This window comes from Panthera pardus, unplaced genomic scaffold, assembly GCF_024362965.1.
Source record: "Panthera pardus isolate Hobbes unplaced genomic scaffold, ASM2436296v1 HiC_scaffold_24, whole genome shotgun sequence".
Classification (NCBI taxonomy): domain Eukaryota; kingdom Metazoa; phylum Chordata; class Mammalia; order Carnivora; family Felidae; genus Panthera; species Panthera pardus.
The window spans coordinates 66904326-66921858 of NW_026526810.1; the positions used below are offsets into that span (position 1 = coordinate 66904326).

The following is a 17533-nucleotide window of genomic DNA, read 5'->3' on the forward strand; positions in this document are numbered from 1 at the left end:
CCGCCTGACCATTCTTGGACTCAGGGCTAGGAAGGAATTGACACCATGGATGGCCAAGGAGCCCCTCTCCCCAGCCAGCCCCTTGGCCTGGGCATTCTCCTCCCCTGCCTCCTTTGTTCTTTCATGGAATTCAGTTGATATTTGAGGTCACCTAATAGACACCAAGCAGGCATTATGGGGGAACACAGATGCACCGGTGGTACGGGGCTAGCCAGAGGCCTCAGGCCAGACTCCAGGACACTGGCCTCCCTGAGAAGCAGCAGTGTTAACAGAGATCAAAGAGCATCTAAGGGAGGAGGGGACTGAGCCTGAGCGGGAAGGGGGCCCTCTTGTGTCCGACAGCGGGATTCCAACAGTGAGGTTCTCAGATGCTGCTTCCCCCTGGAGGCAAGCCGTTGCCCTGCAGCTCAGGCCACGTGATTTCTGAGAAAAGGCCCTTCCTGGAGGAGAACTGAAACTTAGGGTGGGGACTGTAGAAAGGGGCGGAGAGATCAGGAAGCTGCCTAGACGGCTGCCGAGCTGAGGTCAGCTGGGTCCTGGGACAGCCAGCAAGCCGCTCAGGTAAGATCAGCGGACATCCGGATGTCAGCGTGGGTCTAGAGCTAGAGGGCCCGGCCGGATTGGAGGTGGGGGGGCGGGGGCTCCTGGGGCCCCTCTGCCAAACAGGAATATACAGACCGCCTGTGAGCCAGGACATAGGGGGTTTGGCCTGAGTGAGAGAGTGACTGGGGACCGCTGTCCCCAGCCCTATAGGCAAAGAACAGGAGGTCCCTGCTGTGGGTTGTTCAGGGAAGTCAGCCCCGGCTCCAGCTGACCCTGTTTGTTTTCTTGCTTTCTGGCCCTGCCCACTTCCGCTGGAGCTCTGCCCCACCTACCCCAGAGGCAAGAGGAGGGGACAGATGGGGGTCAAAGGATAGGTTGTGGGGGTGGTGGGTGAGGTATCTATGAAGCATCTTGCAAACAGATACTGCCTTCGCAGATGCTTGGGGCAGAGACCGGGCCTCTCCCCAGGAACCACACCAAGGGAGTTCTCTTCCAGACAACAGATTCCTGAAAAGTCAGTTTTAAGACTGTTTTAAGACAGTTTTAAGACCAGCGCCTAGGGTTTCCTTCCAGTTGTCGGAGCTTGGGATGTTAGGGTGTGTTTTTTGGTTACTAGTGATGGCAGAAAGAAACGGTTTGGCCTCAGGGAATTGTGAGAAATGTCCACAGGCAAAAGGTGGATGGGGTCTCTGGGGGCCCTTGCCAGAATCCAACCCCAGTGGTCAGGATCTCTGCAGATGTTCCCTCCTGAAGTATCAGTTCCACTGATGCTGCCTGCTGCTCTTGTCCCCAGGATGGCATCGGGCCGGGCACGCTGCACCCGAAAGCTGCGGAACTGGGTGGTGGAGCAAGTGGAGAGCGGGCAGTTCCCGGGGGTGTGCTGGGACGATGCAGCTAAGACCATGTTCCGGATTCCTTGGAAGCATGCAGGCAAGCAGGACTTCCGGGAGGACCAGGATGCCGCTTTCTTCAAGGTGAATGGGCCTGGAAACCAGCCCCTCCGAGGGAGGGGTGGAGTAGACACAATCTCTCACCCTTAAGAGGTATACCTGTGTTTCAGATAAAGGGGAGATGGGAGGGTAGAGCCAGCTACATTGTTGTCACAGCCCAAAACAAAATGAAAATTCAAAAATTGTTGAGGATTTCAAGACAGCAGCAGCAGAGCGGGGACCTGAGCACTGGGCCTTCTGTGCAGGTGCTCAGGCCGCAGGTGCCCGCAGCCGGCTGTAGGAGAGGGTCAGCTGGGCAGGGTAACATGCTGTCTCCTCTTTACTTCCTGTGCTTCTCAGGCATGGGCGATATTTAAGGGGAAGTACAAGGAGGGAGACACAGAAGGCCCTGCCATCTGGAAGACTCGTCTGCGCTGTGCTCTCAACAAGAGCCCCGAATTTGAGGAGGTTCCTGAAAATGGCCATAGGGATGGAGCTGAGCCCTACAAGGTGTATCGGCTGCTGCCATCGGGGACCCTCCCTGGTGGGTGTCCCCTTGCCCAGCCGCTTCTAGAATCAGCAGACGTGGACAGGGGGAGGATGGAGATAGGAGGTTTCTGGGAGGGTGGTGGGCCTCCCTCCAGGCCCCTCAGTCAGAGTTCTGCCCTGTCCCTGGGGTACTCCTACCCACGTTCCCCTGCCTGGTCCTGCACATTCTTTCACTGTCTCCTGTCTCCCTTACCCTCTGTTCACACTTAAGGCTCTGACCTTTCTCCCCCTCCACAATATTCCACAGCCCAGCCAGGGACCCAGAAATCACCATCAAAGCGACATTACAGTTCTGTGTCCTCTGAGAGGGAAGAGGATGAGGGTACCACAAAGAACTGCATACTCAGTCCCTCTTTGATTGAGGACCCCCTCAAAAACGTAAGAGCTGGGGAGGGAACGGAGTGGGCCTGAGGGCAGGAGAGTAAACTAGGGGAGAGGTCAGCCAACGAATAGACACTGTGTCTGCAGGAGGAGGTGGGGGCCAGTGGGGAAGCAGGCCATTCAGAATTTGGGAGCAGCAGCAGCAGCAACAGCCCTGAGCCTCAGGAAGGTACCACCTCCCCTGCCTCTGTGTTGTTCCCCTACAGCCACTCCCTCTGGCCCTTGGATTCCCCAGTCCCCATCTGAATGACATTCCTCTGCTTCCCTTATAGGTACAGACACAACAGAAGCCCCTTTCCAAGGAGATCAGGTGTCATTGGAGAGTCTGCCCCCTCCAGACTCAGGTGTGTGGTGTTTCTGACTCCTCTCTGCTCTCTGTCCCCCCAGGTTGTCTCCCTGTAGCTATGCATGCATTATCAAGGATGTCGGGGCTTGCAGGAAACAGGGCCCACCTTATCCAGACAGAGGCATTGCTTTCCAGGCAGGACACCTGGGCAGACTCCAACCTCCCAACAGCTTACTTCTCAAAAATACTCCTCGTGTTCTCTCTCCCTCCCTCTCTCTCTCTCTCTCTTTTTTCTCAAAATGAATAAATAAACGTAAAAAAGTGGGTGGGGTGGGTGAAGGGAGCGCTTGGGTGGCTCGGTTGGTTAAGCGTCCCACTCTTGGTTTTGGCTCAGGTCATGATTTCACGGTTTGTGGGATTGAGCCTGGCGTTGGGCTCTGAGTTGAGAGCGTCTAGCCCGCTTGGGATTCTCTCTCTGCAGCCCCCCTCAAAATGAATAAATAAACTTTTTAAAAAGTATCCCCTATGCACTCTGTTCCCTGGAAATTCACTTTGAGACATTCATTTCTGTGGGTCAAGTGGAGACCTAGTCTTCGGGACTTTCTTATAAACCATAAGACCCTGGGCATTAAGCCTTGAGGCCTCAGTGGGCATTTGTGTATCAGCTACCCTCGTGAGTGATGGCAAAGCCTCACAGGATGCCCCCTGGCTGGTAAGGTTGGTGAGAGGGCAGATGGGGAGGGAAGCGCCTTCTCTAACTGCAGAAGGTCAAACTGCTACCCCTGCCCTTGCTTGTGTTCCCTCTGGGCCTCACGTTTCTCACCAGCAAAATGAGGATGTGGGGTTTGCCACTGGCCCCTCCTCATTCCCCAGGACCTGGTGCTGGCCGGGTGGACCCCTGGGGTGAAGCACAGGTGCAGCTGGCCGTTCTCTGTTCACAGACTACTCGCTGCTGCTTACCTTCATCTACGGTGGGCGCGTGGTGGGCGAAGCCCAGGTGCAGAGCCTGGACTGCCGCCTTGTGGCTGAGCCCTCAGGCTCCCAGTATGGGATGGAGCAGGTGGTGTTTCCCAAGCCTGACCCACGAGAGCCCACCCAGCGCCTGCTGAGCCAGATCGAGAGAGGTGTCCTAGTAGCCAGCAACTCCAGAGGCCTCTTTGTGCAGCGTCTCTGCCCCATCCCCATCTCCTGGAACGCGCCCCAGGCGCCACCCGGTCCAGGCCCACATCTGCTGCCCAGCAATGAGTGCGTGGAGCTCTTCAGAACCACCTACTTCTGCAGAGGTGAGGCCGTTCCAGTTGAGCTGAGCCCCTGCCCCCATCTCTTAGGACCCCCTGGGACCTTGCAGGCTCTGCCACCACCCTGTGTTCCTTCCAGTAGATCCTTCGTTACAGCCCAGGCATAGCACCTTGCACTTGAGCGGTGCACACACATCCTGTGGGGCACTGTGCTCAGCCCTGGCAGCTGTCTGGCAGCCAGCCTTCCCCAGCCAAGGTCTCGGAAGATGAAGCTCGGATGCAGCTCAGCACACAAGTCACATGTTGGGGACTGCCACCACATGGCAGCATGCAGTAACGGGAAGGTGCACCTCGCGGCCCTCTCCTGCATATGCACTTGCACGGGCCGGCCCCATATTTGGGAGAGCTCGCACACCTCCCACACACTAGCCCTGCTGCACCCCGGGCAGCTCCTCGGGTTGTCCTTCTCCCGTCCTTCGCCCCTGCCTGGGATTCCACTTCCTGCCTCCATTCACCTCTAAATCTCACCTTGGGAGTGGAGGCCAGGAGTACAGGGGACGCAGAGTGGGAGTGTTGCAGGGCCACGCATGCCCTCGGCAGAGAGGGTGCGAGCAGACAATAGAGGTGGGGACACTTCTATGTTAGCAGCCCGGGCTGCTGCCTTGAGGACTCTAAGCTCTTCCAGCAGAGAGCTTTGAGGGTGTGTAAAAATCGGTTACCTCTAAATACTTCTTACTTGAAAAAGGGGCACCTTTTCCTCCTTGCACATGGGTGAGTAGCAGCTTAGTTGCTGGCATCCCTCCTGGTATGAGGCAACAGCCGTGACCCAGCAGCTCCTGCTCTGGCCTTGGTCTCCAATTGGCCCCACACCCACCCTTTTTTCTCCATGATGGGTCCCTCTGTATTCCCTCCCTGCCTGTAGCCTCTGCCTTCTTTCTTCCAACCCTTGATCCTTTCTCTTTCATCAGACCTGGCCAGGTACTTCCAGGGCCTAGGCCCCCCACCCAAGTTCCAGGTGACTCTGAACTTCTGGGAGGAGAGCCCTGGCCCCAGCCACACCCCGAAGAGTCTTATCACAGTGCAGGTGAGTTCAGGGCAAGGGAAGACTAGCCTGCCTGTGTGAGTGGGGTGTAGGGGGTTCCAGGTGGAGAAGGGCCTTTGGTTGGCGGGGAGGAACTCCTGGGGGTATGTCTGCCCCAGCTGTGCTCATGATACTCTCCCCCACCTTTCCCGGCACAGATGGAGCAGGCCTTTGCCCGACGTTTACTGGAGGAGACTCCTGAGGAGCAGGCAGCCGCTCTCTCCCTGCTGCAGAGCCTGGGAGACCCGCCTTCCTCCTCTTCGCTCTGTTCCTCCTATCTCCTTTGAAAGAAACTCATTCTCCACACTGTTGACCTGGCTCCCTTGGTGATCATTCTCGGTGGTTGTCTGTGATGGTTGTGTCCTTGAACTGCTCGTGTACCTGGCTGGTGGAGAACTGAAGGATGATTTTTATCCTTTTTTTAAGTTTGAGATATACCCTCTTTCATTTCTAAGAAACTGAATTGGGAAAAGTCCAAATGGTGTGAACTCAGAGGACCTTTCCTGCTTCCCCCAACCCTAAAGCCAAGCACTTTATATTTTCTTCTTAGATGTTCACTGGGGATTTAAAATAAAACTTTATTGAAAGAGGAGTCATTATCTGCTTTGTTGGGATGAAAAGGTAGGTAGCAGGGGTCACAGGGAAGTGATAGAGATGTAATTTCAGAGCGGTGTACTTGGGTTTTCTTCTGCTGACCTCTCCAGGCCCCTTTCCCCTCCTCCACCCGCAGCTTCTGGCTAGGAAGCTGTCTGGCCTCTGTGGGTTCTGAGTTTGGGGAGAGGATTGAGGTTAGCCACCCAGAAGAGCACAGCCTACAGCTGCTGTAGCCACCAACTTCACATGGAAAAATCTGGGCTCCACGGTTCTTGGCTAGAGGCCTCTGATTCGGGCCTCACAAGTGGCTTAGGGTTGGACTCTGGCTGGAGGTCTAAATGAACAGGAGAACTTGAAGTTGACCTCAAACTATGGACTAGAGGTGCTGGGGTCTGGGAGGGGAGGGGAAATCAGAGGGAAGAAAGAGCTTCTGTGCCTCCTGTGCCGAGGGCAGACCAGGCCCTGGTATCTCTTCTCCCATTATATGGGGCACTGTCGCCCCAACATAAGGGGACTCCCAAACTGGTTTCCTCGCTCTACCTAGACCCCACCAAAGACCATGTGGCCTAGACTGCCATGTCACCAACACTCTGTTCGCTGAGATGTGAGGGCCCTAAAGCAACTGACACTTCTTTCCCATACCCCCTGTGTTTATTTTGCCACCAAACTGGAAGTTCTTCCTTTACAGGCAACTTGTCATCTTACCTCTCCATTCACATCCAGCAGATTAGTTCAGACGTAAGTCCCCACTTAACCAACTGCCACAGCATCCAGCTTCCCCCCTCCTATATGTGACACCAGCTTGGAGGAAGAGGAGCCTCCCAGACCAGACTTTCCTGTCCTTTCGCTCTTATAAGCCTTCCCCGGCTCATCTATGTGATCAAGCCTAGATGCCTAGATCCTCGAGGATCTTCTTGCTGTCTCACTTGACAAACTTCAGTGCTGCTTTTGAGCCTTTCTGCCTCCTCGGACCTTCGTTCTCTTCAGTCTTGCCCATCATCCTCCTGAGAAGCCAAGAGTCCAAACAGGAATCTGCATTAGCAGGGAAGAAAGCAGGTACTGGGTGCACAGGTACGCAAGCCCTATTGTGCTCTTGATTTTCTAAGATTCCTCCTGGCCTTTCTTCTTTGCACTTGCTGTCTCCTTGACTTCCATTTTATTTCTTTTCTTTATAATTTTAAATTCCAGTCTAGTTAACATACAGTGTTAAATTAGTTTCAGGGGTACAACATAGTGATTCAACAGTGCTATACATTTCTCAGTGCTCATTGTGATAAGTGTACTTTTTTTTTTTTTTAATTTTTTATTTGATGTTTATTTTTGAAGGAGAGAGAGGCAGAGCATGAGTGGGGGAAGTGCAGAGAGAGAGGGAGACACAGAATCCAAAGCAGGCTGCAGGCTCTGAGCTGTCAGCACAGAGCCCGACACGGGGCTTGAACCCACGAACTGTGAGATCATGACCTGAGCCGAAGTTGGATGCTTAACCGACTGAGCCACCCAGGCACCCTGTGATAAGTGTACTCTTAATCTCCACCTAGTTCACCCATCCCCCCACCCACCTCCCCTCTGGGAACCATCTGTTCTCTATAGTTAAAAGAGTCTGTTTTTTGGTTTGTCTTTTTTTTCCCCCCTTTGTTCATTTGTTTCTCAAAATTGCACACATGAGTGAAATCAAATGATACTTGTCTTTCTCTCACTTATTTCATTTAGCATATATTCTAGATCCATGTGTGTTGTTGGAAATGGCAAGATTTCATTGTTTTTTCTGGATGAATAATATACCAATGTATATGTATACCACTTCTTCATCCATTCATCTATCGATGGACACCTAGTCTGCTCTGTATCTTGGCTATTGTAAATAATGCTACAATAAACATAGGGGTGCACACATCCTTTTGAATTAGTGCTTTCGTATTCTTTGTAGTAGTGGAATTACTGGATCGTATAGTAATTCTATTTTTAATTTCTTAAGGAACTTCCATACTGCTTTCCACAGTGGCTGCATGAGTTTGCATTCTCACCAACAGGGACGATGGGTTCCTTTTCCTCTACGTCCTTTCCTTGTTTCTTGTGTTTTTGACTTTAGCAATACTGACAGGTGTGAGGTGAGATCTCATTGTAGTTTTGCTATGCATTTTCCTGATGATGAGTGATGCTGAGCATCTTTTCATGTATTTGTTGACCATCTGGATGTCTTTGGAGAAATGTCTGCTCATGTCTTCTATTTTTTTAACTAGATTATTTTTTTTGGTGTTGTATCAGTTCTTTATATTTCATTTTCATTGTCTCCATGTATTTTTTAAATTTCCTCTTTGATTTCTTGGTTGACCCATTCATTGTTTAATAGAATGTTATTTAACCTCCATGTACTTGTGGTCTTTCCAGATTTTTTCTTGTGGTTGGTTTCTAGTTTCATAGTGTTGTTGTTAGAAAAGATACTAAAAAGACTTTGATGTTTTCAAATTTGTTGAGACTTGTTTTGTGGCCTAATATGTGATCTGTTCTGGAGAATGTTCCATGTGCACTTGAAAAGAATGTATTCTGCTGTTTTAGGACGGAATGTTCTGACTATACCTGTTAAATCCATCTGGTCCAATGTGTCATTCAAAGCCACTGTTTTCGTATTGATTTTTTGTTTAGATGATCTGTCCATTGGTGTGAGGGTTAAAGTCCCATACTATTATTGTATTACTATTGATCATTTATGTTTGTTATTAACTGCTTTATGTACTTGGGTCCTCGCATGCCAGGTGCATAAATATTTATAATTGTTATATTTTCTGGTTGGATTATCCCATTTATGATTATATCATGTCCTCTTACATTTTCTGTCATAACCCACATCCAGGCCATCAGCAAATCCTGTCATTATTCCTTTAGAATCTATCCAGAATCTGACCACTTCTCTCTGTTTCTACCACTAACACTTTTTTTTTTTTTTAATGTTATTTATTTTTGAGACAGTGAGAGTACAGGGGAGGGACAGAGAGGGAGAGAGAATCCCAAGTAGGCTCTGTGCTATCAGCACAGAGCCCAAATTAGGGCTTGAACTCAAACTGTGAGATCATGACCTGAGCCGAAATCAAGAGTCAGATGATGGGGTGCTAGAGTGGCTCAGTTGGTTAAACATCTGACTTCGGCTCAGGTCATGATTTCACAGTTCATGAGTTCGAGCCCCACATCGGGTTCTGTGCTGACAGCTCAGAGCCTGGAGCCTGCTTCGGGTTCTGTATCTCCCTGTCTTTCTGCCCCTCCCCTGCCCATGCTCTGTCTCTCTCTCTCAAAAATAAACATGTAAAAAAATTTTTTAAAGAGTCAGATGCTTAACCTACTGAGCCACCCGGAGGCCCCTACCACTAACACTTTGGAACAAGCTACTATCATCTCTCACACCTCTTTCTGCTTCCTTCCACATCTTCTTTTCTTCCTCCACTCTTGTCCACCTTCAGCCTATTTCCAACACAATAGAGATCCCCTTAACACATAAATCTCATTATGTCAGTCAAAACCCTCCATTGGCTCTTAATTCATTCAGAGTTAAAGCCCAGATCCTTAAAGTGGCCTCCAAGGTCCTTGTGCTGTGGCCCCTATCCTCCTCTCTAACCTCACCGCTTGCCATTCTTGTTCCAGGCTTCTTAAACCCACCACATTTCTGCCTCAGGACCTTTGCACTTGCTGGTTCTTTTGTCTAAAATATTCTTCCTTTAGGTAGGTGCATGTTGTCTCCTCTCTTCAGAGGGGGCTTCCCTAAGCACTCTACCTAAATAGCAGCCCTCACTACTCTCTATTCTCCTATGCGGCCTCATTCTCATAGCACTGATCACCATTTCACATATTTCTGTTTGTCTCCTTGCTTATCATCTCTCTTTCCCTAATGCGTTAGAACAGGGACTTGTTTTGTTCACTGCTCTATATCCAGTGCCTCTATAGAGGAGTGTGTGGCATGTAGTAGGCATCTCATACATGCTTGTTGAATGGAGGGATGGATGAACAAATTACTCAGTCTATTGCTTATCTCCTAAACTAGGTTCTAAGTACCTTAAGGGTAGATGCCCCCACCTTATCATCTCTGTGCTCTAATGTGAACTTATAAACACAACATATGTACAGTGACTGAAACAATTTGTATTATGTAGAAACCAGCTTAAACAAGCACAAGTTGACTAGGTACTGGAAATGCTGGAATTCAAGAGAGCAGAGTTCCCAGCCAGGCTGTCATTAAAGAGCTGTGTGGTCTGGGAAAACCTGTCTTATATGGGCCTCTGTTTTCTCATCTGAAAGGCAAGCCTTAGGCTAGATTTTGAAATCCCAGTCAGCCTTGAATTTTTGTGGTTGTAAATTTAGGGTAATTGCATATTCACTTGACAAATGTTTTTGTGTTTTTTTAATATTTATTTTTGAGAGAGAGAGAGACAGACCGAATGCAGGCAGGGGAGGGGCAGAGAGAGAGGGAGACACAGAATCCAAAGCAGGCTCAAGGCTCTGAACAGTCAGCACAGAGCCTGACACAGCGCACAGAGCCTGACGCAGCGCACAGAGCCTGACGCAGGGCTTGAACTCTTGAACCACAAGATCAGGACCTGAGCTGAAGTCAAATGTTTAAGCAACTGAGTCACCCAGGCACCCCAACCACTTGACAAATGTTTACTGAGCTGGGTTCCAGGAACTAGTTGGGGGAAAAAAAATAAATAAATAAAATAAAATAAATAAAATAAAATAAAATAAAATAAAATAAAATAAAATAAAATAAAATCTCGATCTCTAGAGCTCCCAGACTGAAGGAACAAAACAAAATAGGGTCAGCTCAGCCACAATAACTATTAAAGAGGCAGAGAAGCATGCCCTGGAGAAGGGCATTCTAAGCCAAAGAAATGGCTGTACAAAGCCAGGAGGCATGGAGACAAAGAATTGTTGGAGCCAAATGGCTTTTGTATGCAGAGAGGTATGCCCTGCATCCCACAAAGCTGAAATCTATTCCAGCCAGGGGAACATTCACAACTGGAAAACAGCCAGATGGGACAGGCCCAGAGCCTAAACTGTTCAAATTTAGGAAAGGACCCAGCAAGTTCTCTCAGGGCTTCCTGTGAGATATGACTTTTTCCTCATCGGTCTGTGACGCCTCCAAGGCCACCCACACCGTTTCCACCTCCCCAGCTCACGACAGACCCAAGTCTGGGCACAAAAGGCAGACCAATTTTTGGTATTTTGTTGGTACTTGGTTGGATTTGGGGGAAAGGGCAAGTTCTAACCGCAGATCAGGCGCCCAGAGTGGGGTAGGGCAGTTGCCCCCAGCATGACCCCGACCTAGTCTAGTAGTTGAAGTGCCCTTGTTACCAAACTTGCTGGGGGGGGGGGGGGGGGGGGGGGGCGAGACTGGAACTTGCTCCACTCTCATTGGTCAGCAGAGAAGTGCCACCGAGGAACCCTTGTTGCCAAAGGCAAGAACGAGAGCCCATTGGTCAGGACACCTCACAATGGCCCCGGCAGCGCACAGGATTCTTCCGATTGGTTCGCTGTCTGCCTCACCCCTGTTGCCTCGACGCCCAGCAGGCTCCTTGGTGCCCTGGAAAGAGCGCTTCCCAAGCCCACCCCCGTTCCCCATTGGCTGTCGTGGGGGCCGCCGCCATCTAATGACGGAGGCGCAAAGCACCCGTGGGCGCGCTCCCTGCGGCAGGATCTAGTCCCGCGGGAGGGCGACCCTGCCGGGACTACAGGTGCCGAAGCTGAGTGCAAGACTCAGGCGCCCGGCACTCTTGCGGAGGACCCCCGTTCTCCCTCGGGACCTGGTCTGGAGCCCAGCCCGGACCTGCCCTCGGGGAGCTCTGCACCTCCAACCTGGAACCCAACCCGAAAGGCCCCAGTAAGTTCGAAGCACCCACGCGGCGTGTGAACCCGCTCAGGGCAGACGGAGAGGGGAATCCCAACTGTTGTGTGTGCGGTCCGCGCCTCCATTTGCTTCTCGCCTTAATCGTTTATCCACCGATTATTGGCTCCTTTATTTGGCATTCGGGGTCCACCTCGGTGCCACCTCTCCAAACCCTTCGTTCCAACGGTGTTGGGAAGTCCCGCGCCGCAAAGAATTCCGATTGAGATCCGAACGGAGGAGTGGCGGAGACGGGGGTGAAACCCCTGTGGGACAATGTTCTACTATCCCAACGTGCTTCAGCGCCACACCGGCTGCTTCGCCACCATCTGGTAAGGGCAGGGCCCTGCGCGCCGGGAGGGGCACCCAGGGATCCCAGCCTGACACCCCCTCCCCGCCGTCCATTCACACCCCCGACCCCTCCAGGCTGGCAGCGACGCGTGGCAGCCGGCTGGTGAAGCGTGAGTACTTGAAGGTGAACGTGGTGAAGACCTGGTAAGGCCCAGGAAGGGGAGGAGCGGCCGGGCCTGTGCGGGCAGGGTGGCAGGGCAACTGGATGGATCCGGTTCGCCAGGCTACGGGGTTGGTCCTTGGCGCAGGGGTGAGTAGGGCGTTTTGTACCCCCAGCGAGGAAATCCTCGATTACGTGCTGGTACGAGTGCAGCCCCCGCTGCCCGGTCTACCGCGGCCCCGCTTCTCCCTGTATCTCTCAGCCCAGCTGCAGATTGGTGTGATCCGGGTCTACTCCCAGCAATGCCAATACCTCGTAGGTAAGTCCGGGAAGGCTCGGAGATGGGGCAGAGCTGAGTGGCCCTCAGCGAGGCGGGCTCTATACCTTGCCCTCCCTGCCCACAGAGGACATCCAGCACATTCTGGAGCGCCTGCACCGTGCCCAGCTGCAGATCCGCATTGATATGGTAGAGACTGACCTGTGAGTGCCCCCCTGGGACCGGCCCGTTAAGCTTTTTTTTTTTTTTTTTTTTAATTTTTAAAATCTTTTTTGAGAGAGAGAGCACGTGAGCAGGGGACAGGCAGAGAGAGAGACACACAGAATCTGAAGCAGGCTCCAGGCTCTGAGCTGTCAGCACAGAGGCCAACACGGGGTTCAAATTCACCAGCTGTGAGATCATGACCTGAGCCGAAGTCAGAGGCTTAACTGACTGAGCCACCCGACACCCCCCACCCCTGCCCTTCAGCCTTTAGAGGGCAACCTTAGCCCTCTGCCTCAGTACCTGACAGCCCACACTCTCTCTCAGACCCAGCCTGCTGCTTCCTAACCGCCTGGCCATGATGGAGACCCTGGAAGATGCTCCAGACCCCTTTTTTGGAATGATGTCTGTGGATCCCACACTTCCCAGCCCCTTCAATATCCCTCAGGTAGGGCTCCCCAGAGACAGTTCAGGGGGACTGTCGTGGTGGACCCACCCAGACAAAACCCATTCCACTTGTCTATTCAAGGCCAACTTAGAGGCAGCTCTTATCCGAAGCATATAAGCAAATAAGAGGCAGCTCTTATTTCCACACAGTTCCCACTGCCAAGGCTCTAATCCAGGCCCTCATTGTTTCTCAGCCCTGGGTTTCCCTATCTATGTCCTCCTCTATCCACACTTTAACACCTCTACAGCTTAATACAATGCTACTTCCTTCCTTCAGACACCTCCTGTGGCTCCCCACTGCAGATAGAGTACTAGCATTAGAGCTCTCCATGCCCAGGTCTAGAACTAGCTACCGTCTCTTAGCATATCGCTTAAGCATCTTTGGCTCCCAGACACTGGTCTGGCCCCCATGTCCCAAAGATGCCATGTTCACTTCTTTGCTTGTGCTGTTTCCCTAGTCCATAAGGGTCATCCTCATTTTCTACTAGTTAAGTCTTACACATTCTTAACAGACCTGGCTCAAATACTATCCTTTTCTATGCGACTTTATCACTGGCCAGAACCAAATGTTGTTTTGGAACTCAGCGCATCGCTAAGGGGCTTGTTTCACCCTTTGTGTTGACTCTTGCCCAGGTCCTGTACAAACCTGTCATCATGTTGGACCATAAGCTCCTTAAGACCAGGAATCTTTTCTGTTCCTTTGTCCCCAACAACACTTGACATAAGGGTGCAGTGCTTCGTGTACAGACAGATGGACAAAGAGTAGATAATGGCAGGAATGGGAGGAAAGGCGTGCATATGGTGAGTTCACCGCATACAACTGTCAGTGCCACAGGGCTTAGGCATGAAGGAATATTTTCGTCCATTGTCTGAATAAGGTTGTGGAAGTGAGAAAACAGCAGCTAAAGATGAACCCTTCCTTTTGTCCCCAATCCTCCCCAAAGATTCGACACCTTCTTGAGGCTGCAACCCCAGAGAGACTTCTTGAGGAGATCCCTCCTGAAGTCCCTATGGAGCCAACGAAGCCAGGTGAGCAGAGAGGGTTCTTTCCGGGGAGAGGCATAGGAAGGCCCCAAAACTGAAGAAATGACCATCATTGAGCTTCTCTTAAGAGCCATGCCTTTTGTGTAACCTCATCTCTGCCTCACAGGAGTCCTATGAGATCAGAATCTTACCCCTTTTTACAGAGGAGGAAAGTGAGGCCCCTAGTGGTTAAGCAGCATAGTCAGGGTCAGATTGGCAGTGACTGGCCTGGGCCTGACCAGAACCCAGGTTGACTTGATTGTAGAGTCCATGTTTTTGACTCACCACATGGGGTGGGAACCTGGAAAGAAGTAGAGGGGCTGGGGTGACTTTCCTGCCCCTCCAGACAGGATCCCGGTCACTGTGCTGCCCCCAGAGGCCATCACCCTCCAAGAGCCAGAGCCCATACGCATGCTGCAGATTGAGGTGAGTTGTACCCCTACAGTGGGGCCTGAGGCCTGCCTCTGGCGGCCCAGCCCACCTTGTATTTATCCACTCCTGTCTGCCCCGAGTCCTGCCTTCTTGTTTCCATTTCACCACTCCCTGCCCCTGTTCCTTGAGCGCCCAGTGGGCCTCCTGCTGCCTTTCAGACCCAGTCTCCTAGATCCACTTGCCTTTTTCAGAAATGGAACTGTGTCCTCTTTCCCCTCTCCTTACTCTCCCTCTTTGGACAGGGTGAACGGGACCTTCCAGAGGTCAGCCGGCGAGACTTGGAGCTGCTGATTGCCGAGGAAGAAGAAGCTATCTTATTAGAGGAACGTGAAGGTAGGCCTATCTGGCTGCGTAGGGCCCGTGTGGCACTGGATGGTCAGAGCCCTGACATGGGCAGTCTGGGCCTGGGCAGTGCTCCCGTCTCCTCTCTTCTGTGCTCTGAGACCTGATTTTCTCTCTGCAGAGTACAAGGAGGAGCCCCGGGCCCTGGAGGGAGACACCATATTACCCTCGCTTTCACCTCCAGCTCTTGCACCGTAAGGGCAGGACCCTCTGGGCCAGGTAGGGGGTCAGTGCTGGGAGGGGTGTCTTCATTTCTCGCCCATTTTCCCTCAGGGTGGAAGGGGCAGCAGAGCCACTTCCGGTCCCAGTCCCCGAGGAACCGAAGCCAGCAGCCTGGGAGCCCGAGGCCCTACTTACTGGTGAGTGCCCATCGTGCCTGTACAGCTACTGCACACAAGGGCCCTGGATTCCAACTTGCTGAAGGGAGGCCTTCTAGCTGGTGGCTGGGTGGCTGTAAGGGCAAAGGCTGTGTGGCAGAGCCGGGACCTAGAATGTTTTTGCAGAGGTGACTCCTCCACCGGAGCTGCGTCTGCCAGCCCCTCCCAGCCCAGAGGTGAGTAGTGCCCCTTCCAAGTCTCTTCCCCTCCCAGAGCTGCTCATCTGTATTCGGCTTCCCCAAGCCCTGGGCTACTGCTAGCCTGCCTGGGCCTTTGGGCAAATGGGTAAAAGGTACCCCTGCTCACACTCCATTTATCTAGACTGCCCTTCTCAGCTGGGCCCCTCACATGAGGTTGGAACTGCATGTACTCAGAGGCTGTGTCCAGCTCTTTCTCGGGGCACCTCTGGGGTGGGGATATGGGGCTTGTACCACTAAGGTGGTGGGAAAGGGAATCATGGGTAGCCTTGCCCCCACTTCCCCTCCAACTCAGCAGAGGAGGCCCCCAGTTGCCCCATATCCTGGGGTCCCACCTGCTCGTCGCCGTCGCCGCCGCCAGTTACTGTTCTGGGACAAGGAGACTCAGATTTCCCGGGAGAAATTCCGGGAACAACTGCAAACCAGAGCCCACTGCTGGGAGTGTGTGAGTGCAGCCTAGGCTCTGCTGGGGATGGAGGGAGGCAGGGCAGGCCTGGGGCAACACATGCTGGGCCTTCTAAACTCTGGGGGGATGGGGGGGCTACACAGGGAACAATCCCCAAAGTGCACGTGTTCCGGGGGTTTGCACATACACAGCTGTGTTCCTTGAGTGACCCCACCTAGCATATCCACAGGCCCCAGTTAGTAGTGAGTGGGGCAGGCAGGGGCATGAACCTGAGAGTTGGAAGGTCAGAGGCCTTGGAACAAAGTATTGCAAAGAAGTGGAGGAGGGGCGGTGAGGAGTGGCTCCCTCCTAACTGGGCTTCTGGCCCTCCTTGCCATGCAGCCAAAGGTGCAGCCTCCTGAGAGGACCATCAGAAGCCCCACGGAGCTATTCCAAACCCCAACTCACTGTAAGGAGCGGTGGGAGTTGGCATGTGGGATCTTCTGAACCCACATTCCTCACCTCAGACCCCACCCCCACTGCCCACCCCCCTCCCCAGCTGGCTGGTTACCCCCAGAACTGCTGTCTTTCTGGACCCGCTGTGCCCAGCCACCCCCAGAAGCACTCAGGCGAAGGCCACCCCTGGAGCCTGAAGAGGAGGCTGAGGAGGAAAGGAGGAGGACTGAAGCTCTGAGCGATATTGAGGTAACTGCACCCTTCCTCCTTCGTCAAGAGGCTGCCTTCTCCACCCCCCATGGGAGCCATTGGTGCTGGGTCCGTCCCCTAGTGCAGGCGGGTTCAGGGCTGGGACTGCTTCACCCTACCCCAGGTGTTTCTGACACTCAGGGTCTTAGTTCTCGCTCTCCCACCCCCAGGTCCTGAGAGAGGCCCAGGAGCCCAGCGGGCCCCTCATGCTGTCTTCAGGTAGGTACCTGGAGAAGGGACAGGACCACCACCCCAGCCCCTGTCCCGGAGAACTGGTACCCCCAATGCTCTTATTAGAAGGGAGTGATTGATTAACATGAGGGAGCATAGATCTCTTCAGCTCTCCCACTGGGCACTTTTAATAAGTCACTGCACAGTCACGGCATCTGGGTCAACCAGGTGGCCTCAAGGTCCCGATTGCTCAGATCTAAGCAGATCCACTCACCACCTCCCCCTCCCCCTCCCCCTCCCCCAACAGAACTCTCTCTAGAAGCGGCCGAGGAGGAGAAGACCCGCATCAGCCTCATCCCTTCGGAAGAACGGTGGTAAGCCACCAGCCCCGGCGAACTCAAGTATTCCCCTTGTTTCTGTCACAGCTGCCACCTTCCCTGTTCCACCTGACTCCCATGTTCTCCCAGGGCCTGGGCCGAGGCAGAGCGGCCAGAGGCCCCTGCACTGCCTGTGGTACCCGAACTCCCTGAAGTGCCTATGGAGTTGCCTTTGGAGCTGCCCCTGGAGCCCGAGCTGCTGTCGCTGGAGGCTGTGTATAGGTATCAGGGAGATAGACAGTGTCTCGGTGGGGCGGGCCCAGGCTGAGACTTCAGCTGACAGTCCTTGATCCCTACAGGGCAGTGGCACAGGAGCTGCAGGCCAACAGGGAGCCCGATTTCAGCAGCCTGGTGTCCCCTCTCAGCCCTCGCAGGGTGGCTGCCCGGGCCTTCTATCTGCTACTAGGTGAGTGTGGGCACGAGGTGCAATGTGGGGGACGAGGACACACAGGCCCTACGCGGACTCCCCCTGACTGGCCCTGTCTTCTCCCCTTGAGCAGTGCTTGCAGCACAACAGATCCTTCGCGTGGAACAAGAGAAGCCGTACGGGCGCCTCCTGATGCAGCCGGGGCCCCGATTCCACTGCGGTTAGAACTAATTCACAAGCTGCCAGGATACTGGTTACATTAAATATGTCTTGCCTGCCTCATTTCTGAACATCTATCTCCGTGCTTTCTGCTG

At 53.0% G+C, this 17533-nt stretch overlaps 2 protein-coding genes across 5 annotated transcripts; both read left to right on the top strand.

Moving 5' to 3' along the window:
• Positions 1-15: 15 nt before the first annotated feature.
• IRF9 (interferon regulatory factor 9) lies at positions 16-5599 on the top strand. 3 transcript variants are annotated; one of them, XM_053889301.1, is made up of 9 exons: positions 16-561; positions 1337-1517; positions 1833-2016; positions 2269-2399; positions 2490-2571; positions 2675-2746; positions 3630-3971; positions 4895-5010; positions 5166-5599. In XM_053889301.1, exons 2-9 carry the CDS (start codon positions 1338-1340, stop codon positions 5292-5294), a joined length of 1236 nt encoding a protein of 411 aa, XP_053745276.1. In that variant the 5' UTR covers positions 16-561; position 1337; the 3' UTR covers positions 5295-5599. The 3 variants fall into 3 exon arrangements, with proteins under 3 accessions (XP_053745276.1, XP_053745277.1, XP_019284901.1); XM_019429356.2 differs by lacking the exon at positions 16-561 and adding an exon at positions 619-1057; XM_053889302.1 differs by lacking the exons at positions 16-561; positions 2269-2399; positions 2490-2571 and adding an exon at positions 614-1057.
• A 5369-nt stretch (positions 5600-10968) lies between these two features.
• REC8 (REC8 meiotic recombination protein) lies at positions 10969-17501 on the top strand. 2 transcript variants are annotated; one of them, XM_053889300.1, is made up of 19 exons: positions 10969-11799; positions 11894-11962; positions 12095-12237; positions 12323-12398; positions 12724-12844; positions 13788-13872; positions 14213-14292; positions 14541-14631; positions 14762-14834; positions 14914-14999; positions 15144-15193; positions 15510-15659; positions 16002-16068; positions 16159-16304; positions 16475-16523; positions 16783-16849; positions 16943-17074; positions 17152-17258; positions 17353-17501. In XM_053889300.1, exons 1-19 carry the CDS (start codon positions 11744-11746, stop codon positions 17442-17444), a joined length of 1740 nt encoding a protein of 579 aa, XP_053745275.1. In that variant the 5' UTR covers positions 10969-11743; the 3' UTR covers positions 17445-17501. The 2 variants fall into 2 exon arrangements, with proteins under 2 accessions (XP_053745275.1, XP_019284867.1); XM_019429322.2 differs by having other exon boundaries at positions 15513-15659.
• The last annotated feature ends 32 nt before the right edge of the window (positions 17502-17533 follow it).